Genomic DNA, 24,549 nt, shown 5'->3' with positions numbered 1-24,549 from the left:
GTTGCCCACAGCAACATCCCACCTTCACTAGAACTCCAATGTTAGCAAATAAACCCCATTATGTCTACCTTCAATCATGTGTAGACATGATTAATGTTGCTATGGTTATTGCCAACATGCTAAGAATGTCGACACATTATATGTCAAAATTATGAACATGTCGACATTCTGTGGACAAACTGATACATGTCAACTCTCGACCTAACATACCAGACCCGCTTGAAAATAACAAGGCAGTTATTCTAAGTGGGAGCAGTTGCATCAAATGGTAAAGACAAAAATGTACTGGTTTTAATAGTTTATTCACCATTAAATACAACATTTCAGCCTCATGATACATATATTATAAATTCCATCTCTTACAGACCGCAGAGGACTATACAACTGCTCATAAAGTTATCGCCACTTCCTTATTCTTCAGCTTTTAAAGCTTGGAGGATGAGGTTGAGCTCATAGCACCAGGTCTCGTATCTGTACGCCATCCTTATCTGGGCCACGTTGGTCTTGCGGATATCATTGCCTTGTGGCCCTTCCTTGTGATAGTCTTCCCCAAGAAAGTGAACCTTTTCCTACACAAAGAAAGTATATTTGACAATGACAGAATTTAGGAAAATCCATATTAATGTACATTTCCTTACTTTTACCCTTCCCAAATACTTTCTCTAAGGGAATGTAACCTGTTTACTTGCAGTTGTGTTCAATATTTTATACACATGTATATTGAATGTATGGTATTAGTATTTATTTTATGCCTATATAATTAATTAAATAAATAATTATGTGAAAAATGCTCAACCCTATCTATTGTTTGCATTTGTTTAATGTAAATTCTTCAAGATGAACGTATAATATTATTGTAGAATGTGGCTGTTTGGACAGCTGCCTTGGCTCTGTGGAACTTCTTGTATCAACTTTCTAAAAACATTTACGCTAGGAGTTGAATTAATTGAACCTTTTTTAGGCTGTCATCACTGAAGAGGTGACTTATTGGCACCAGCGGGGGTGAGTTTCTGGAGATCTAATGGGGAAGACTAAATTCCTGAAAATATTTTGTTAGACCACTTACTATTTTTTTCTTAAATGCTACTTTCAGACACATTATTTATTGATTGTGCCATACTAAATTCATATGTAACAGTATCTTTACTGCCAGTAGCTAGAACACCGGCATTGATCAGAGGAGGGAAAAGGCAGCTTGGGGCTCGTCCCGGAAGAACTATTTTCTATTCCCATACTAGAGAAGCTGCTGGGGTGAAATAGCCACATTAGCACTGATCATACAAATGCACACCTAAAACTATTATGGGCCGATCCTCCCCAGTTCTGGCTCATAGCACACCTCACGAATATTTTTTTTTTTTGTGGCACTCTGGCACAAAGGTCTTGTCCTTTTAATGGGATGTATTGTAGTGCTTACAGTTACAGATGTGTCCTCATTTACCTATAACATTTATCACCATATGGCATAAGGCGCTTGGCTAGACATTGAAAGAGATTTGTTCTTTTTAGGATTGCATTTATTTGCGCCAGATATAAATGGGTTCACTGTGTACTTTGCACACTAGAGTACTACTTCTGTTGCAAAGGAATTGGCATACAGTTACAGATTAAACATAACGTCACATTGCGTGAGGCACTGTGCTGTTCACATGTATCAATAACCGATTTCTTGAGTAGAACATGTAATGCCATTGCCAGTAGTCTGTGTGCCTTTGCATTGCAGTTTTGTCATATTAGTGTCACAACTATAAAATACTTCGACTCACATATAAGGCAATTAACCTGACGAAACCAACATATAACTCTTTGCTTATTTTAAAATATATCCCCACCCGTCCTGTCCGCTCTACACAAGATCTGCATCTCTCATCCACACTCACTACCAGATCCCATTCACAATTGCAGGACTGGTTCAGGCAGCACCCACCCTATGGAATGCCCTTCCACGCGCATTAAGACTCTCCTCTAGCCTCCAAACTTTCAAGCGTTCTCTGAAAACTCACCTCTTCCGGAACCCCATTAGCAGTCATATCCAATTGCCTCCCATCAGGACTGTCTTGTTATCTGGTGGGACTACCATGCTATGGAATCCTATCCGTATTTTCTACAATGGCTAGGTTGACAGTCAAAAGGGCGACAAATGTCGACATGGTCGACACAGACACCGTCAAGGTGTGCCACTGTGCTCGCCAAGCTTCTCCCTCCATGCCCTAGTGGATGGTAGGGCATGAAATACTGCTTGTCGGCATATATCAATCAAAAAAAAACTCATGTTGACCTTTTGACCATTATTGATCTAATGTTTGTGTCGACTTTCCAACCCAGTCGACCTAAGCCAATGTCGACCTTCATTAGTTGACCAGGGTCCACATACTGCTTTTCAACATTGACTACTTCCAGGTAACCCTCTAGTTAAGTAAAAGACAGAACAAAAGGAATGTCCTGTTTATACGGGTGCACCTGTGTTATTAAAATTCAAAATCTTTATTAGGTATCAATTAAGAGAAAAACTGCGAAATGTTTAAAATTAACGAGAAGAAATAGACGAACAACAATTAAAGTAGAAAAAAAACAATTATTAAAATGAGGGTGGCAGACAGTGAGCTCTCCGTAATATCACTTTTAATAATAAGGATGGATTAAAGTGTGCGGACGTGTTTGGTGTTTTATTCACAGTAAATATATAGAGTAATACTCTCCACTCAAGAGGTAGCCGCACTAGCTCTGCTGGCTATGTATGACCCAGGCACTTGGCTTATTACCCTCTTACCCAGTAAGTGACTGGGACAGATATCGGGGGTGCCCTATATGTGGTGTCTGGTTTATACAGTATTCTAGTATTAGTATACTAGAATACTGTATAAACCAGACAGTATTAGTATACTAGAATACTGTATAAACCAGACACCACATATAGGGCACCCCCGATATCTGTCCCAGTCACTTACTGGGTAAGAGGGTAATAAGCCAAGTGCCTGGGTCATACATAGCCAGCAGAGCTAGTGCGGCTACCTCTTGAGTGGAGAGTATTACTCTATATATTTACTGTGAATAAAACACCAAACACGTCCGCACACTTTAATCCATCCTTATTATTAAAAGTGATATTACGGAGAGCTCACTGTCTGCCACCCTCATTTTAATAATTGTTTTTTTCCTACTTTAATTGTTGTTCGTCTATTTCTTCTCGTTAATTTTAAACATTTCGCAGTTTTTCTCTTAATTGATACCTAATAAAGATTTTGAATTTTAATAACACAGGTGCACCCGTATAAACAGGACATTCCTTTTGTTCTGTCTTTCGCTGTGATATCTTACTGTCCTGGGGTAGCACACCTCCTACTGTATACATCATTATTATGAATTAAGTATTTGGGGGTCATTTATACACATATTGTGTGATCTTGTGCGACCGATCTCTTTTCTTCTGTTTTATACCTCTAGTTAAGTAGCTTTACCAAAACAAGCTAGTCTTCATGAAAAAAAAAAAACCCATTAAGCACATACCTGATGGGACATCCCACACTGCAATACACTGCTCTTGGCGATCTCACACATGTCACAGGTGCTAAGCTTGAAGACCTGTGCAGCAATGGCATATTCTTCCATCAGAGGCTCCTGTAGACAACAAGATCAGTGCATTATGGGTAGTTTAATAACTAACCTGTTCACATTGCACCCAAATTCTGACCCTGGTTTATTCACAGAATGCTCCAAAATAATTATGCTTATTAAATAATCCCCAGTATATCATTTAGATTGTGAATCTTCAAGGAATTTAGCTCATGTACAAAATCCCTGATGTTGGAATTAGCATGAAGTCTTATACAGTAGATGCAACATTCTCCCGTATATCAGGTATCTATATAGTGCCATAATCTATGCATCTAACTCCAGATTGGTGGCCAGATGCATCAAGCTTCAAACAGTGATGAAATGGAGAGTGATAACCAGCCAGCCAATCATCTCCTACCTGTCATGCTACAGGTTGGGTTTGAAAATGGCAGGTATGAACTGATTAGCTGGTTGTTTATCACTCTCCATGTTATCACTTTCTAAAACTTGATATATCTGGCCCTTAGGGTCTGATATCGTGTCGCATGCAACCCACATAGAATGCTCATGCTCACATAGTTGAGCAAACATTTGCAGTTATGAAATCCCCTATGGCGCATGTATTACATATAGGCCTTGATTCTGGTTAACTCGGTAAGCTGCCCCGCCAAATCGCCTCCCCCCCAACCGCCATATCCCCTCACAGCCATGCACGGAAATGTGTCACAAAAGGGGTTATTCAAGTTCCTCCGTGCGTCTGCACATGCGCAGGTGCGTTTGTGCGCAAAGTAAGCCTACCCCTTTCTTTCACCATCAGACAACAATGATAAAATGTCTATGTTCCAGCAACTGTTTGATGGTCTATTCGCTATACAGGAATATTAGAAAAATCTTTTGTGTGGTTGACGTTACCTTGGTGTAATGGAACTGCATGGGATCGTCTGTAGACAGTGATATTACAAGACCCTTTTCATGGAAATCCAGCAAGGGATTTTTGGCATACTCCAGAAACAGACTGTTGTTACTCAATGGGGACATGGCAATGGGGATTTTTGTCAAAAAGTACAGATATTGCAGTACCGGACTCTGGAAATAGAAGTGTTAGAAATAATACAAAAAAGCAGCACACAGCAGTATGAGATGTGGAAAGATACAAATCAGTCTTTCATTTTATACATACATATTTGCTATTAAGTTTTCATCCCACACTACCAATATAAATGCAATAACTAAAGCTGGGTCAGCACTGTAGGATTTTGTTCCACAATGCTAACATTAGGAAAAGATTTTGCTTTTGCGATCCATTGCGGAATCAGCCCAATGAGTGTACCCAGCTTTACACTATAGGACATTTTTGTACAGTTAATGACAATATAATTTTCTAGCTACTTTTAATATTAAAAATTAAGAAATATAAACCCATAAGCTGCAATTTTGTTTAGATGAAGGCAAGATGGGTTGGCATATTGGAGGACTTAACTTGTAGCCTATAGAATTTAAATAATTGCTACTTGATATCCTGGGGTAAACTGCCAATATATTGCCACTAGCCATTGTCACAAGCCAAGTCTCACAGTTGATGCTCGTACCCTGGTCATTGGTCTATTTCAGGACACCCATGCAGTGACACCAGTGCAATAACAACTGCCTCTGGGACACATGTCTACAGTGAAATTTTTATAGCACGTACTTTTCATTTTTTGTGTATATATTTAACACAAACTTCATCCACTACAGACATGTATTAGAATTAGATAAAATTAATGTACACCCGCTGCTGCAAACAGGATGCATCTGAAGATCAGAGATGCCCACTGTCGGCATTGAAGATCCAACTGCTGGATCTGAAGACCCAGCATCAGATCACTATCCTAAGTTGTGTATCAGCCATCTGAGCGAGCCTAAGGCTACTCAGGGTGGCTGTCTGAAGATGCAGTCACTGGCCTCGCCAATCCCAGATGACAAACGGTCACTGTGAATTCCCTACCCCCAAATGTTCAAGTATACCTATCATTTGCTCATACTATGGCTTAGGGGCACTGCGACCATATTGGATATGCAGTTCTTCAGCCATTGGAGATGTACATGAACCCCTAAATCAGGCCAATAGAGTAAGAGTATATTTTCTTTATATTGATAAAGAAATCAGATTTATTTAGGGGTTAAAGTGAAGGGGAATGGGGTGAAACTGAGTTCCACCACCTTTAATGGTAGGGGGAACTGAGTTCCACCTCTACCACAGGCCTGAACAGTAATTTTAACAGAAAAGCCTGTCCCAGTGGCTTTTTCTTCTGACACGGCATATGTGATGTCATGTACCACCACCACTAAAGTTAAGAAGAGCCACTAAAAGGAGAAAATATGTGCTTGCTAAGGACAGGGTGAGAGGGGGCTGTAGGGACACAGAGGTGGGGAAGCTGCTGGAGGAACACAGGGCATGGAGCTTCTGAAGGACAGAGACAGATGTGTATAAGCAGCACATCTGTGGACATTATTTGTATAAGGGGCACTACTGTGTGATTTAATATAAATCAAGGGCACTAATGTGTATATGATTGTGCTACTCTGTGCTGTAGGTATAATTGGAGTTACTATTGTGTGACCACACCCCTTCCTGTGGAACTACTATCCCTTTATGGGAGGGAGGGCACAAATTCCCTGGAACTGGTTTAGGCCCTGCCTAATGAGGGGGTCAGTGCTATGGGAATGGAGTTCCACCACCTCTCCAGGACCACTTTAAACCCTGGATTTTTTTCCTTTACAAACTTACCTTTTTCAAGTTTAAACCATGAGCAATGTTATCTGCTGTCATGAATGCTGCTAATAAGTGAGTGATAGCACCAGCCTCTCCACAGTGGGGACGGAACAGGAACGTGTTCATTCCTCTCTCCCTTGAATGTAAGAGACATAGTATAATATATACATACATGTGCAGATTTATTATTGATAGAAAGTAAAGCAAGTCTGATTACTTATTCTTAGTTCACTGCTAACATAACAACAACCAATAGGCATGTTGCCTGCTAAAGCTACTTAATTGACAGACAGTTGGAGGGGAAATTTGGTTATTCATGTTAAGTACGACAATCCAAATGGACAATAATCATGATTTGCCTGTTTTACTAACACCCCTTTTTTCTGCAGTATGGCCCTCCTAAATGATCCGCTCCATAGTAAAAATAGAGTGTGCCTGCACAGTCTAGTTTTACTTGTGATACTGACTTGCGATACCATCCCCGCGCGGCGGCCGTGCATTGGTATCACAAGCCCCTTAACACCGGCTAACTTTACTTATGACTACATAGCAGGGTAGCCTACCCTCCCAGAAATGTAGGAATCACTCTCGGATACTGGCACCTACCCCCCCCCCCCCCCCCCAAACACACACACACACACGCATCTCCCCTGCGGCAGCATTCATTTTGGGGGGGGGGGGGGGCTAAATGTGCAAATTGTGCTATTTAGCCCTGCCCCCTCCTCGAAGACCCATGAATTGCAGAATTTGAAGTACTGGGATACGGGGCTTGATGATGTCTACAGATGTCTACATTCTCCTGGAGAGGAGACTTTAAGAGTAGGCAACCCTGCTATATAGTTAAAATCATAAGGTAAGTTAAGCCAAAAACACATTGTGTGTATGCTTTTTAAATAGCATATTTTGTCCTGGTAAATATAATGGCTTTTGTACAATTTCCCAGTTTATATTATGATAATCCCTGGAGTTACAGGTCAATTGTAGCACAGAAAAAGAGACTGAATCTCCTTAAGTACCTGATTTACAGGTGTATTGTAGACAATGAGATTTATGCTACTGGCAGCTACTTAACAGATCAGTAAATTGTAATGCTGTAAAGGCAGATCCAGCTAAGAGTGTTATTATTGCAAAATAGTTATTTTCCCATAGGGTGGATGTGGAATGTGTAGCAGCAGTTGGCAGGTGTCAGGTCACGTTCTGCCTTTGGCCTCATGTTACGAAGGGTAGGACATAAATAATAATAGTTTCTAATGTGGGTCAGATAATAGGAGGGATTGAATAAAGTTGCTTTCAACTGACCAAGGATATCTGTATGTATTACAACATGTATTCGGGGAAGATATTGGCTGCTTAAATATTCCAAATAATGAAAAAGGCAGCTTACTGTACATATTTTGGGATGAAATATGTTTTATATGAGTAACATAATAGAATACAAATATGCACCAATAGTGGATTTCAGTGCTGGTTACAATTTCGGATCTGCCACGTCTATGTGCTGATAAAATACTGTACTATGGGGAAATTCATAAATGTTTTTTTTAGATATTCTCATACTTCACATTTTTAATGCTGCATGCATAACTATTATGCAAGGGACAGTAATTCTGATACGGGTTTTCTTTTGTGAATATACTGTAGGATATAGGATAGCGGTTGCAGAGGCTATTTACTCAGCTGGATGGAAGAGTCCTATTTTCCCATTGTGTGCCCCTGGCCATCTGCTCTCTCTGCTGCCGTCTGTCAAGCAGCATTCAGGTATTGCCCTAGGGAAGGTTGTGTGGTACCTTTCCCAACAGACCAGCTCCTACTGCAACCCCCCACCCCCCCAGATACAGTAGGAGCATGTTTCATCTTTGCTCCTTTGGCCATGGCTAGACATGGCTAGCCATGGCTATTCTATTGTTCTCAGCTGCAATACGTATTGTATTGCAGCTGAGAACAATAGAATAGCCATGGCTAGCCATGGCTAGCCATGGACAAAGGAGCAAAGATGAAACTTGCTCCTACTGTACTCCTCTTTACTAAATGTTCTGGCTGATGGGACAAACCCACGGCCGGTGTAACGTTCCCCGGCACCCTAGGCAGGGCCGTTTCTACAGGCGGACAAGCCGTGCAGCAGCCCGGGGCGCCGCACGGCTTGTCCGCCTCTGTTAAACAGCCGGGGCGCCCGGCCGGCAGCTGAGCTCCCTGCCGCCTCCAAGTTTCTGCCTCTCTCCCCGTCCACAACGAACAGGCAGTCAGGCACCACACAGCTACAGCGTGAGCGCGAGCTGATTTCCCAGGGGAGGGGAGCGCATCGTGCGTCTCTCCTTCCCCTCGCTCACTGTGTCATTGGGCTGTCAGCCAATCAGAGGAGCTTGCGGGCTGGCAGCCAATCAGAGGAGCTCGCGGGCTGGCAGCCAATCAGGAGCCAGCCCGCGAGGTATGAATGGCTGACGGCTCAGGGACACAGTGAAAGCACCAGCACCAGCGGGCAGCGTCGGGGGACTGGAGGCGGAGACCCAGAGAGACAGTGAGTTGTGCTGCTGGCACTTTGGGGGCATATTTGGCACTGTGGGGGCATATTTGGCACTGTGGGGGCATATATGTGGCACTCTGGGGGCATATATGTGGCACTGTGGGGGCATATGTGTGTCACTGTGGGGGCATATGTGTGTCACTGTGGGGGCATATGTTTGTCACTGTGGGGGCATATCTGTGGCACTGTGGGGGCATATGTGTGGCACTGGGGACATATCTGTGGCACTAGGGGCATATTTGGCACTGTGGGGGCATATATATGTGGCACTGTATGGGCATATCTATGGCACTGTGGGGGCATATCTGTGGCACTGTGGGGGCATATTTGGCACTGTGGGGGCATATGTGTGTCACTGTTGGAGCATATGTGTGGCACTGTGGGGGCATATGTGTGGCACTGTGGGGGCATATCTGGCACTGGGGATATATCTGTGGCACTAGGGGCATATTTGGCACTCTGGGGGCATATATCTGTGGCACTGTGGGGGCATATCTGTGGCACTGTGGGGGCATATGTGTGTCACTGTGGGGGAATATGTGTGTCACTGTGGGGGCATATCTGGCACTGGGGACATATCTGTGGCACTATGGGCATATTTGGCACTGTGGGGGCATATATATGTGGCACTGTGGGGGCATAGCTGGCACTGGGGACATATCTGTGGCACTATGGGCATATTTGGCACTGTGGGGGCATATATATGTGGCACTGTGGGGGCATAGCTGGCACTGTGGGGGCATATATGTGTGGCACTGTGGGGGCATATCTGCCACTGTGGAGGCATATTAGTAAACGGCATGAGTTGTGCGACAGCGATGTGTGGGGCATAATGTGTAATAGGCATTACGGTGTGGGGAGTATTGTGTAATTGCCATCACAGTGTGGGGTGTAACAGGCATCATAATGTGTAATTGTCATCAAGGTGTGCGGCGTAATATGTAATTGTCATCACAGTGTGCGGCGTAATGTGTAATTGTCATCACGGATAAATAGTGTATAATGATTCAAGTAGCCTGTCATTGTTTGGCCTTGATCTGTGAGGCGTACTAGGTCACTGCGTGGGCCTTTTTATTTTTATGTCACTGTGTGGCTCTGTCGCTAACTAAAGTGCGGGAGGACAATGACAATTCCTGCGGTAACCAATGTCTGGACATGCAGGTTGCAAAGGTGAGATGTAAGGTAATTGATTTCCTGCTAGACCACGCCCTTATATTAAGCCATGCCCCCTTTACAAATAAACCACACCCCTATTTTGCCACGCGCGCCTCATGCGCGCGCAATTTCTTCTATGTTGTGTTGACTTTTTTTTGGGGGGGGGCGCATTTTTATTCCTTTGCCCTGGGAAATAAATTGTCTAGAAACGGCCCTGACCTTAGGCAAAAATGTCAGGTAACTGCCCTGCTATAGTGATGGAGGAGCCTGGTTAAGCTGTAACACAAGTGGGGGGGGAGGGACAACATGGGGACATAAGTGGGGTCATAGGCAAAGAAGGTTCACAGAACCTGGAGACATGAGGAAGTGACACAGATGAGAGGAGAGAGTTTGGGAATGGACACAGGATGTGGGGGGGGGGTTTTTGACACAAAACACGGGTTGTGACTGTGGACATATGGAGTGACACAGCAAATGTGGGAATGACACAGGACCTTGGCACATCAGAGGGATAAAGAGGGGGAGGCAGGACACAATATCTTAGGACATTAGAGGGATGAGGTACACAGGTAATGGAGAGGGGGTGTACACATGAGGTATACCACATGAGGCATAGTCCCGATTATCAGGGCCTGTCCTGCTGTCCCACCCGCGGGCGGCAGTGTCCCGCGGTGTGGGTGGGCTGTTGGGAGTCCCCCCTGTCAGCTGCTAAGCAGCGGGGAATAAACGCTGTGCGCATGCGCACAGCGTCTATTCCCGCAGCCAGGGGGCTGGGGGCATGGCTAGAGGCTCACAGAGCCTCTGGGTCATGCCCCCATAGCGGCAAAATGGGGGCGTGGCCTCGCGGGGGAGCCGCGAGTGTAGGCCACGCCCCAAATTAGGCCACACCCCCTGACATTTCGACGCACCTGCGGCACGCAGCACCAGCGTCCCGCCTGCTGTAATGGCAAAGTTGTGAGGTATGCATGAGGTGAAGGAGATGCTATAGGACATGGGCACAGGAGCAGGGGACAAGAGGGGGGGAGTGACACAGGACCTGGGGACATGAAGGGTAGGGGGAAGAGGGACACAGGACCTGGAGACATGAGGGGGGTACACAGGATCTGGAGACATGGGGGGGGCAGGACCAGGGGACAGGAGGGGGGGTGGGTGACACAGGACCTGGGGACATGAAGGGGAGGGAGAAGGGGGACACAGGACCTGGGGACATGAGGGGAGGACATGAGGGGGGAGGGCACAATACCTGGGGACATGAGGGGAGGAAAGACACAGGACCTGAGGGGGGAGGGGCACAGGACCTGAGACATGATGCGAGGAGAGAGGGAGATGAGTGACACAAAACTTTGAGGAAAAGATGGGGGGAAGGAGAGGAAGGGGACACAGTGACTGACCTGGGGACATAACACAGGAGGTTGTGTGCCTAAAGCTGCCCAAAGGAAGCATAAGACCCGGGAGGGCAGCAGGAGCATGAAAGTAGCTCACAGGACACCTTGCGGGTGGGTTCGCTTCGCTCCCATCCCCATGCTTCAGGAATGGTGGGTTGCTTTGTTCCACTTGGCTAAACTTAGGCAACCGGTGGTGCAGTAGATCGTGAAATTGGTGTTCTACCAACCTTGCCATCATGGGTCAGTATATTCCATTGGTTACATGGTCCAAACTACACTCACAGCCTGCAAACTACAGTAGCTGCTACCCTCAGATATGCCGTGGTTAACCCTTTGAGCGCCAAAGTTGCTGTGAGAGATCCTCAAAATATATCCTAAAAATGCCAACGTCGCTCACAGCGACTGTTCTTTTTTTTTGGGGGGGGGGGGGGATGCAATATTTAACAAAATTTAAATTAATTGACTTGGCTGTATTTGTATTTATTTATTTATACAATAGCAGTCGCTGTTAGCAATGCTGGCATTTTTAATGGCTATTTTGATGCTCCCTCACTGGCCACCACACTGGTCCTCCCACTGCCCACTGTTAGGCGCCTGCAGAAGCAGCCTTGGCGAGGCGTGGCTTATTAGACTGTATAATCAGTTTGCCGAGCACCACCAGCGCTGCTACCTCCATTCCCACCTTATCAAAGTAAGTAACCTGTCGTCCCCCAACCAGACCTGAGGTTATATGGCTCATAACATGAAAAGAAAGACTATGTAGAGGGTGCAGTGGGATTGCCTTGGGTCCCCCCAACCCTCTGCACCCTTTATAGTTACCCCACTGGTCCTATGCATCTCAGCCTCATCCCAACTTGTGATTGATGGTGCGATCACAAATTGTTTATTGTACGTAGATGTTTATTGTCTATGTTTTCTTACTGGGCATGTGTATGCGCCACCCGTAGGAATGAGTTGCAAAGTGAGTTACAGGAAGGAAGGGTTTGTGGGCAGGAATGGGGACTGGTTGGATAAGCACAGGCGTCTCATGGCAATTCAGATGCTGTTTTGGGGGCATGCATAAATTGGCAGTATCTTTGCCACTTGCTACTGGAGAACTCTCTGCACCCCAGGAGAGCAGCTCAGCAACATGCCCTAATTTGTGACACTGGGCATGGCAGGTTCGCAGCTGTGCATAAGAGGAAAAATCACCATTGAATGGTTTTCCCCTTGCTCGCAGCTCTGAGTAAGTCTGAGTAATTCTAGAGTCAGTCCGCGTGCTGTGATGAGAAGGGGTCCATTGATGACCCTGTGAGCAGCCAGCAAAGGCTAGCCTTCACTGGCTGTCTGTGGATGGATGGCTCACGCATGGTTGTTTGATCATCAGACAGGCTGCCAATTCGCAGCCTGCCAGAATGGTTCTGAATCTGGCCCAATGTTTCTAATGTTTCAGCAGTTACAGTGAAATGATGCAATCTCTAATCCAGTTTTGGTGCCTGTAACCTACAGTATGCCATTATGTAGAGCCATAACTAGCCATTTTAGTGCCCTGTGCCAATAACAACACGACCGCTGTCCCAAAAACTCATGTTAACCTTTTCATGTGTCGAGAATTGCCCCATCAACCTTTTACTTGTGTCTATGTCAACCTTGTGTTTGTTGCCCATTTGGTGTTGACCTAATGACTGTCTACCTATCGACTGCATATCTTTTGGTCCATTAGTTCTACAATAGATTGTGCTTGATAAGCTGCTAGTGACATGAGACAACACATGGTGGTAGCTGGAATAGCACTGACAGATAACATGCAATCACAGATCAGTAGTCTGGATCGGATTGGTCACTAAAGTTACCAAAAAGGTCTCTTCCCGCGGCACCAGACCTAAAAGGGATCTTGTTTAATACAAGAAAAACATGGGAACTGTGGCATAATTCTCTCTGATATCACAAGAAAATTACAAAATAAGATCATTTTGTATATTTGTAATATAAATACATTGGCCCTTATTCTGATTGAGTCGGACGGCTCCGCGTGTGGTCGGACGGCCAATGTTTGGTATCTGAGCATGTGCGAACGCCCTGCATGTATGAACACGGAGTGAGGTCCATGCAGAAAACGATCGTATGGAACCATCCGAGCAGGGGGTGGATAGGGGCGTGAAGGGCTGTTTGGGCTCATTATCATATGTGTACGCCCCACGTTTCATCTGTGCTCCAATGAAAATGCTGGGCGTACGTATGGTAATGCGGCCGTGACGCACATGTGTGGGGCGGACAACTGACATAGCCGGATGTCAGCTGCCCATCCATATCCCTGCTTTCATAGGGAAACATGTCCGAGTGGTCTGGAGCACTCGTGCTGCCTGACCGCTCGGTCCATCATTCGATGGTCGGTGACCATCTGAGGATGGGGGAGGTTCCCACAGATGGAGGAGGTGATCACATGAAACGGTCCGTACGCTCGGCGTCTTACGGCATTCGGACGGTGTGAGCGATCCTTATGGTATGGTGCTAAGAACACTCGGTTCCTGTTCGAAATATGCATCCATCCGAATCAACTAGAATAAGGGCCATTGTGCAGTTTTCAATGCTAAAAAAATTCCCCATCAATATAAATAGGTAACACAGGTAGAGATAATGATTTATTAAGAAATGTAACATTTGGGTTTATGGCATACCTTCTCAGGATGTTCAGCACTCTGATATTGGCATACATGTAGTAGATGTAATATGTATACGATGGGTTCTTCTCAATGGTCCATTCCTGGGGCATGGGGCTCTTTGATGAAAACATGTGGCCACTGTGCTTAGACTCATCATCCACACTGTCAAAAGCAGTTATCTGCAAGTAAGAACATAGGCATAAAAGTACACATGTGCAGTGTAATAAGTTCTATTAAAAATAAAAGTGTAGTGGTTATTGAGAATCAAGAATATGGGTGGGATGTAATGGATCCCGAGATCGCCAGACCTGCTGGATCCCAGACGTTCTCTGACTGAAAAAGAAGGGGTTAACATTTACAATTACAAGATGGTTCTGTAAATATTTGCCCCTTTAAAAAAATGGGCGATACCGGTCAGCATTTATTAACAGTTACTTATATATTAACAGTTACTTATATAGCGCACACATATTCCGCAGCGCTTTACAGAGAATATTTGAACATTCACATCAGTCCCTGCCCCAGTGGAGCTTACAATCTCTATTCCCTACCACATGTACACGCACACACAGACATTTGAGGGTTAATATTGTTAGGAGCCAATTGACCTACCAGTATGCTTTTGGGTTGTGGGAGGAAACCGGAGTACCCGGAGTAAACCCATGCAAGTACGGGGAGAATATACAAACTACGCACAGTTAGGGCCATGGTGGGAATCTAACCCATGACCTCAGTGCTGTGAGGCAGTAATGCTAACCATTACACCATCCAGGCTGACATTCATTTTGTATTAGTTATTATTTTGCTTCTTTATACCCACCTAATCAGATGAAAAGTGTCAAGTTACATGTGGTTTATATACGATAGTTACGCCCGGGAGCTGCCGAGTGAGTTGGCGGAGTATCGCATGCGATACATCACACTAGTGGATGGGCACTGTGGGGGTTTATTTACAATGCATTTGAACGTAAAACCAGGCATTTCTGTTCATGTTTATGGCTAATATTTAAAAGGGCAATGCTTTTACTAACTGTATCTTGCTAGTACGAGCATTACCCTTTTGAAAATTAGGCATAACTCAGAAGCTTAAATAAACACCTGTGGTGCAATTACAAATAAACAGTTGGAAATGGGGAATTGGAATGTACAATCAGAAGGTCCTGAAATGGACACTCGTGTACATTGTGTATATACATGTCCAGGAAACATACTTACAGATGGAGCCGGCTTTAACTTTGCCCGGCACCCGCCAGATCCCTTTCACTGGCGAGCACCTTGCCCCTGCAAGGATAAAGAGGGCTACATCTGTACATCTATCAAGTTCAGCCTTTGATTACCAGTTATATCCCTGGATAATTGTATCCAATAAATGATTGCCTAACCTTAATTTAAGTGCAGTTATACTTACATGTCTGAGGAACACACTGAGCTCTTTGTTTGCATTTGGGTTGATTGTAGCTTCAAACACTGGCATAAAGATATTTTCCAGCATTTTTCCAAAGTGAGGCACAAAGTTTTGAGCCCTGAATACATCACTATAAATAAAAGGTGAGAAAAATTATCATTTTTACCAAACTGTTCATTGAATGGGCTAGAGATAAATATAAAGTTCATATTTCATAATAGATAAATAAGTCATCTGATACCTTTCCACTCAAGAAATAATTTGACCAGAGCCGGCACTAGCCTAACTGATGCCCTAGGCAAGATTTTGGCTGGTGCCCCCTAGCACCGCCACTAGTTCCGCCTCTGACCCTGCTCCCCTTTCCCAGAACCATCAATCCTCATCATAGCGATCATCATTTTGGTGCTCCTACCGGCAATATTTTAAATAGAAACAGTGCACACAATCAGTGCGCAGCCCAAACAGGGGTGTATTCTTGCTTTGAAGGGGCATGGCCACACAATAGTACCCCCAATTCAAATTATGCCACACAGTAGTGCAACTTTATTCACATTATATCATGCGATGGTGTCTCTTATTCACGTTACATCACACAGTGGTACAACTTTACCTTATATACATTACTCTTCACAGTATACCCATAGAAAAAAATCCTGAGAAAATATTGTATTTTAAGCACCTCCGTGGCCACATTGCAACCCCGCACAAAGCAGTGTGTGCTGGGCAGAGGAGAAAAGCTTCAGCTGCTACTGTCACTTAAGGGGAGGAGGCCCGGGGCCCCCACTGGGCCCTTCCATCAGACTTTGGCCTGGGTAATCTGTACCCCCTACCCCTTTCTCTCGGCACCCCTGATAATACCACACAGTAATGCCCCTTACACATGACACACATTATTAATGTCCATATAAACATAATGCTCCTTACACATTATGCCAACCTTTATTAATGCCCTTCATACACATAATGACACACATAATGCCCCTTACACATATGTTGCACATTATTAATGCCCTTATACACATGACACACATAATGCCCATTACACATATGTTGCACATTATTAATGCATTTATACATGACACACATAATGCCTCTTACACATATGCCGAACACCTGCAGACAGCACTCGCACAGCCGCTAACACTGTGACCTTTGCCTCTGCTTGGATACAGATGTTTCCTCATACATCTTGCCTCAATAGGCCATGCAGCTCCTGGCCAGTTCTGCTAACGTTGGGTGCCTTTTTTGCTGAACATTTGTCTTATTTGCATTTTTATGCCCAGCACACACAAGGAGCTTCCAATGGTTAAAATAATATGTGGCATGCCTATATTCTGTGTGCGATTGTGGCTCTACCTGCATACGGAATGCTATGTTACAGTGATTTCCATGAACACACTATTTCATATGCAGATACAGCCTCACTCACACACAGAATATAGGCATGTTGCATATTATTTTAATCAGCAAAAGCTGCTGGTGCCCCTAGGCATTCCAAATGCCCTAGGCAATTGCCTAGTTTGCCTATGTCTAAGGCCGGTTTTGAATTTGACCTATGAAGTAGTGTAGTCCATTGTGATTGCTGTTGGAATTTTAAACAGCTGTAGGTGACCATCTTACTGTATATTGCACCAAGGGTTAAAGTGGGGGACTGGATTTAAATGAGGGCCCAATTCAGACCTGATCACATGGCCGTGCACAGTAATTCCAACAGCAAAGCCAGCCCCAGCACCACGTCAATAGATTATGTAGACAGCGATAGTGTCACTGACAAGCTGCAGCCACCTCCCCCTTTCACAGGTCCTGGGGGCTCCATGGTTCTCCCCCACTTGTGTCCCAGTGTTCCTGGTAAACACACATAATGTGTTTGTCAGGTGGTGTTACTCTCCTCAGAGATTCCCTTTTTTGGCATGGTCTATGTTATGTCATGCATCACCACTGTTAAAGTGAAGAGCCACTCTGTGAATGCAGAAAACAAGCTGAGAGGGGACTGTAGGGGCGCAGATGTGGGGAAGCTGCTGAAGGGACACAGAGCATAAAGATGCTTGAGGGACATGGGCGGTGAGCTACAGTACAGAGGCATAGATGTGTATTAAGAGTACTAGAAGGGCACTACTGTGGGCATTGTGTATAATGGATACTAATGTGCGGCATAAATGTATACTACTAAAATAACATGAATAAAAGGCACTACTGTGTGTAAATAAGTGGCACTTCTATGTGGTGTAATTTGAATCTGGGGAACTACACACAGCGCAATGTGAATAAGATTGTGCTACCGAGGGGCAAAATTTGAACTGAAGGTACTATTATATGACCAAACCCCTTCCTTGTGAGCTTCATAAATTTGAGGCAGGGCACAAATTTATAGTTTGCAGGGGGTTGTCGAAAACCCTAGCACTGCGGCTGGCTCCACCTAATGGGGTGGGGGTGATACTATTTGGCAGAGTAAATGAGTTCCACCACATCTCCACGACCACTTTAAGCCCTGAATTGTACTATGTGGAACAATATATATTTAGGGCAGAATGCCATTTTGCCCCAGTAAGGTTCATTTGCTACTGTCCTTTGAAATATTAGGCATAAACACAATCAAAAGTAAACAACTGGAAACGGGGAATAGGAAATATTAGACAAGTTTAACGTTTTCAATGCCCTGATCTTAATGAAAAGATCGACAAATCAGGTATTTTTTCAAATTAAGAATTTCTCCATTTCCCAGATGGAAAAATTTGTGATCGAAGGTTGGTTCTGGTCGGGCCGGTGAAACGGGACTTAATTGTATGGAGACCTTTAGACTTTGCCACTCTAGACTTATCTAGATTTATCAATATACGCTGTAGCTGCTATTTTAGTTCTTCTAACCAATAGCATGTGTTTTATTTTATTCTGCTAACAAGTTAATTACAGTATATCATAGAGCTGTTTATCATCTACAGGTCAGCGGTTCCCAAACTTTGGTATGCGGCTATGTTGCGGGTATGTGAAAAAGTCTCATGTTGCTGAGGAGACAAAACATGTCTCGGTGCGTCTAGACATATACACAAACCTCTCATGGCAAACTGTGTCATTAGTGAGTGATATCCGAGCAGTAAGAGATGGGCCACTAGGGGCCAACCAAGCCCTTGCTATACAGACCCTGGCTAACATACAGAGGTTATTTACATATCTTTGGGTGTCATGGTCCAATACGTCATCTCCAAAGGCCGCCAGGAGGCACACTGTGGGTGAGAATACACCGGGGGGATTCCCGTTAATGTTATAGCCTGGGTGCCAGAAAGTCTCGACTACAGGACAGGACCATATTAGGTGCCAAAAATTGTCATTCAAATGAGACAAAACATGTCAATGCCACTTTCGGTTCCAGACAATCGATCTCTGTCTGCAGCATTATCATTAGCCGTCTCCTCATGCTTCATTGCCAGCTTGAACTAAAAGCCCAGGTAACAGCTACCAGCTACAGAGCACCTGGCTCTGATCTCCATCAGCGCTATAGAGCGCAACACACCAGCTGACCATCCCGGCATTGCTTTCCGAAGTGTGGGAAAAAATCCATTTCCAGTGGGTTCTATGGAGGGCGCCAGGCTGTCCATTGCTTGTTAGGAGGCTTGCTTTATAAAGGACTTGCCGCTATCACTTCTGGGACACAAGCACATTTTATCTTTCTTGGTGAATTTAAAGATTATTTAGCTAACCTAAGAACAAAAAACAAACTTTTTTGTGTGGAGGTATGGGTAGGGGGGACTATGTAAAAACCGGACCCGGACTAAACCCTGGACCGCCAGACCGGACATCAAAATCTGCAGTCCAGAGCTTGTAGTGGGGGGGAGGGGGTGTCCCGTCTGGGGGGTGTCTTATCCATGGGGGTCCCTGTGATAGCTATCATCAGGGCGACATGGGGAAGGGGAGATTACAGCCTCCCCGTGTGGTCCGACCATACAGGGAGGCTTTATTCTCTCCCTCCTCCTCTCCCTGGTGACAGGTGTCACAGGCAGCCCCCCGGACAGGACATCTCTTGGTCCGGACGTTACAAGCTCGGGATTGCAGAGTTTGATGTCTGGTCCGGCAGTCCGGGGGTCTTGTCCTGGTCCAGTTTTTATCCATACCCTGGGTAGGGTGGGATATATGAGAGGAGGGGGCACTCATAAATGAAAAGCTGAATAAAGGGGTACGGGAGAGAAAAAAGTTTGGGAACTGCATATCTAGGTAACCCTAACTGCCCCCTCCCCTTCACTATAGTTGAACACCTTCAACTCTAATTCTTCCCTCCAGCAGTCCAATTGTAACTCTCCCCCTAGTGCATAACACAAACCCTCATACACACATTGGGGATAGATCTGCATTCTCAGCATAGGATTCCAGTGTCGGGATTTTGACCACCAGGATCCTGATTGCATCTTCCTGACAGAGCTATCTACCTTTATGCCCTTTATTGAGTAACAATTACATGAAAAAACCTTGAACCACCTATCCAGGCATAAGAAGTCATAAAGCATTTAGGCAAGAAGAAAAAAAAGACACATCCATGTAAAAGAAATGTGTTACAATGCCTTACATTTAAACTGCAAGAAATATTCTGTCAATGGAGAAAGACTGCGCCTCTGGTAATATCCTACATCGGTGATCAGGGAACAGGGGTAAATTACCCCAAATGGGGTAAAAAATGAAATTCCTGGTGGTAATGGACGGTCGCACTGTCGAGATAAAGCCGGGCACACACACAGTGTGACCGTCCATTACCCCAAGGAATTTCATTTCATTGCATATAGAATCTATATATATAGAGTGTGTGTTACAGTACTGTAGTGTACAAGGACATGAGGCAGTGCAGTGCGTCAGGCCCTTGTGTATAACATACTTCCCTGTGTGATGCCCCAGGCCCTGCCTCCAAGTCTGCTCGCTTCTTCCTTTAGTTGCTGCGCCATGTCGGCAGTGTGCAGTCTGTACTGCCGCTGCGACACCAAGTTCTTTGCCTGGTTATAGGCTCCTGTCAAGCTATACCCATCTCTAGTCTAGGTAAAAAATGTGCACATACTGACACTAATAGTTGCCTGGACGTCACATTATCAATGGCTATACCCCACACACAGCCTGTACTACACACAGCGATACATGGTAATCATCTTCATCATCATCAATTGCTGCCAGGCTGTGTACCGTACTAGCAGGATATATCATCAACTTCTGGGGGTACAGTGTGTATTACAATTATAAGATATCCTTTCAAATCAAGGGTGTAACGTGGGCGTATCTAAATATATTTTGAAGTAAAAGGTAAAAAAGTGCCCTGACCCCTGTCCTACATTGTGGTGCACTGATGACCATTTGTATATCCATTAAGTTACTAGAATGTTTATACTCTTTCCTTCCCCCAACTCTAATCCCTCTGTTTACGGCAGCATAACATGGTTTTGCCAAGCTGTAAAACTGTAAATGTGGTTAGTTTGTACAGTAGGATCTGGTAGTGAAGCTGTAGTACTGTATATCCATTAGTAGCTGATTGATGACTTGGATGCAGACTTACAAGGGGTGTGTTATAACATATACAGTAGATGCGAGGAGTTTGCCATGCATTAGCATGCACATGGAAACTGGTTTAACTATGCATATTTTTCTAGTGAAATGTATGTGGTTTCTCAACCTCCTTTAATTGTACACACCTTCCTCAGATATTTTGATGACACCTCCTCCTTACTCTGATAAATCAGTTTTACTTTCTACATACCCACCCTGATGTATTTTTTCCCATGTCATTCAATCAGTCGCCCTACTTATCTACACAGAGCAGGGTTGCGTACCCTCCCGGAATGGCCGGGAGGGTCCTGGAAATCGGGTCCCCCTCCCAGCCCCCCGGAAAGGGTGGCAATCCTCCCACATATCACCCCATCTCCCGCGATCAGTCCCTCGGCGGGGGGGGGGGGGGGGTCCCGCGGGTAAAATACCACGATTGCTGCATTTTAGCCCCACCCCCCGCAGTGCAATGCCTGAAATACCAACATTGCACTGTGGGGGGCGGGGCTAAAATGACACAATGCTGTAGGCACGCCCCCCAACAGGACAGCATGTATGTCTCCCGGAGAAGGCAGCTCAAAAGGCGGTAAGTATGACACAGAGTGGAAGTGAAACTGAATAAATATGCTGTAGCAATAGGTGCAACAAATGTAATGTGTTAAGGTGCAGATAACCAATGCGATTTGAGCTTCTGATTTTGCCTATGTAGTCAAAATCGGAAAGAAAATGACCACAATTCGCACAGTGTGTATACAGGTTGAGATGCCGATGCACTACCACGTGGGATAGGCATCGCAAGAGAATATAAACTATGCAGAAAAGCACATTTTGAGTATATTGTAGACAGTCCAGTAGTCAAAATCTCAAGTAAATATAGTCAATATTGTATGGCTCTAGGCTTCAGGGAGTTAAAGGGAAATCACACAGTCAACATCGTACATAGCCAAAATCTCACCATGTGTATGTATGCACATTTAGAATTTAATAGACTGGATATTTTTTGTCAATCTACTATAGATTCTGTATAATTAATGGTATTGTTGCTTTCTATAGTATTAAACAAGGTTAATTTGCATATGAGAATATTTAGAAATGTATTAGTAAATGTAATAAAAATGCATCAATAGGTATTGGGTATGAGGTGAGGGCTGGGACAATGAAGAACTAGTACAACAAACATGATGTGGGTACTGCATGCAGGCCAAGAAAAGTGAAAAACCCATTGTCGACCTTTTTACTGTCGACCTTCCCCATGTCTACCTACAGATGAAGCAGCTGTATAGGGTTATGCAGTTACTTACTAAATCCTTGGAACTTGGATCATCCATTTCATGTTGGGCGAGTAAACCTTGTGCTTGTTGAACCAGTTGGCTAGGTTATTCCATTCATTGGGGGATCGTCCATAGATTGATAGACGAGGTTCAGCATACTGGTACTTTGCATCTTCCAGATCTGATCCCACTTCCTAATATGAAAAATGCATGTATGAAACATTATGTTGGTGCATGGTGATTATCAGGTGATATAGGGGTCCATGTACTAAAAGCCCATTTAAAGTGGAAAAAATTACTCCTTGGCCAACTATCATTGTGAAGATGGAAATCGTAAATCTTATTGAAATAGCCCTGCCGAGGAGAGAGAATGTTATGTTTCCCACTCGGTTCTCAGCAGAATCCACTGTGGACTCATCTTTCTCCTTCCCGAGCAGCTGCACCAGTATATTTTGTTTTGTCAAAACTTTATTGAGCTGGCAAAGGGAACAATCCCCAGTAGCAGCTTCACTTAGGGGCCGATTCAGACCCGTCTGTTCGGTTCCAAATTCTGCACCGTGTCCATTGGTGAAGACTTTGCCCATGGCTTTGGTGAGTTTCACACTCGCTGGGCCATTCATCCCAGTGGGGCTGGTTAGCAGGGAATGCTCAGAGTTTTATGGGTGTTCCCATAAAAATGCTGGCCATTTCCCTTGGAATCAAACGCAGACTTCCTGGAACCAGCAGAGGGGTTCCGACAGCCAGTTTGAGTAAACTTCAGCTTGTGCAGACTGTGCTGTGACCATTGCAACCAATGGTTGTGATAGTTGTGACAATAATCTGATCTTTGGAGGCAGCGAGAACATAATGAAGTGTAGTAAGCAGTCATTCCTAGTCTAGATTTATTCTCAACCCTAATTTTATCAAAAATTAAAAACCCTTCTATACTATTTTAATCTAGTGGTCCATCTATGCATTGTCAAAAACCTTAAAGAACAGATGTAAATAACAATATTTTTGTTTAGATGGACACATGTATTATAAGAGATATAAAAACTGTTGTACTTGGAAGGTCATAGTTGCCTACCCTCCTGCATTCTGCAGGAGACTCCCTGAAATAGCAGCAATCTCCCTCATTAGTCTACCAATCTCCCTCATGTCACCTAGCCCACATTACACTGTTACATTTTTTGGGGGAAAAAAAGGATTGAGAGATAGATACATTTGCATTGAATCATCTGCACCATTTCCCAGCACTTTACCAAGTATAATAACTCTTACTAACTGCTTTGTGGCTCATCTACATTTGGATATAAGTTATTTTGAAAGATTCCTCTCAGTTGAAGCAGTACACACCCATGCTTCTAGGTGCCACGTTCACAGTCTCTTTTCACAATATCTCCATATATGGAACTAGAAATGCCCTTTGGGTGGAACATGCCCCCCCCCCCAATGGAGGTGCTTTGCAAAATTCTATTACCAACTATAATCTCCCTGAAACTAGTTTTCAAAAGTAGGCAAGTATGTGGAAGGTTCACAAATTAAACTTTTTAATCATTTACCATACACATGGATGCCTGGGAATAGTAACCTATGGCAAGCACAGCAGTAGAGGTATGAGGCACCTTGCCCGGAGTGTGACAAGCAAAGCAATATACTAAATAGGGTCACGTGCTTTAAAATGGTAAACTGCACCCATATAAAAAAATAATAATAATATTTGTCGGCCATTTTCATGTTGACATCTTGCATGTTGACTTATCTACCTACTTTGTCTGTATAAAGGGGAAATATAACTTGATAAAGCATACATGTATATAGTGAGAATAAAATAACAAAAAAATCTATCAGGCGCGATGGTATATATTTTGTTCCATCAAAAAATATATATAAATATGACCAATTTCTACTGTATTCAATGAAAGAAAGGAGCTGCTTGTATTTAATGAAAGAAAGAGGCTACCGGTATATAAGTTTATAAAGGTCATCTCTTAAAATTAACCAAGTGGGCTTATTCACTGCCTACATTGGCAAATTCTGACACTCTGTTCAAAGGAATAAGGCTTTGAGAACTGCCTATCTAAACATCACTATTTTTCTTCACAACCCGATATAATTCATCACATTACTTTTTTATTATTTGAGAGACTTTGCTTTCAATTTGGCTTTCACCAAGTTTAAAATAATTATTTCTTATGAAGTGGTACCACTCCGGAGCCCATCACAGCAGATTAACACCATCTGCCCTTCCTAATTAGATATTGAGGAGCTGTTTTATTTATTTTTTTCTTATTGTTGATATGTATGCATTGCTGATTTTGTATGCAGTCATGTTTTAAATCATATTTTTAACTTACTGGATTAAGTTAA

The 24,549-nt window shown here is 44.0% G+C and overlaps 1 protein-coding gene across 1 annotated transcript in view; it reads right to left on the bottom strand.

Annotated features, from left to right (window-relative positions):
* Positions 1 to 362: 362 nt before the first annotated feature.
* Positions 363 to 24,549, bottom strand: part of AMPD1 (adenosine monophosphate deaminase 1) — a 48,060-nt gene continuing 23,873 nt past the window's right edge. Inside the window, exons 8-14 of the mRNA XM_083171055.1 lie at positions 22,231 to 22,394; positions 15,422 to 15,548; positions 14,029 to 14,192; positions 6,326 to 6,446; positions 4,468 to 4,641; positions 3,508 to 3,618; positions 363 to 569 (exon numbers count right to left, since the gene is read on the bottom strand). Of these exons, the coding sequence (XP_083027181.1) occupies positions 411 to 569; positions 3,508 to 3,618; positions 4,468 to 4,641; positions 6,326 to 6,446; positions 14,029 to 14,192; positions 15,422 to 15,548; positions 22,231 to 22,394 (1,020 nt within the window). The 3' untranslated portion in view covers positions 363 to 410. The remainder of the gene's footprint in view (positions 570 to 3,507; positions 3,619 to 4,467; positions 4,642 to 6,325; positions 6,447 to 14,028; positions 14,193 to 15,421; positions 15,549 to 22,230; positions 22,395 to 24,549) is intronic.

This window comes from Crinia signifera, chromosome 2 (genome assembly GCF_055691185.1).
Source record: "Crinia signifera chromosome 2, ASM5569118v1, whole genome shotgun sequence".
Lineage (NCBI taxonomy): Eukaryota > Metazoa > Chordata > Amphibia > Anura > Myobatrachidae > Crinia > Crinia signifera.
The sequence above is the reverse complement of the archived record's forward strand: the minus strand, read 5'-3'. Positions and strand labels throughout refer to the sequence as shown.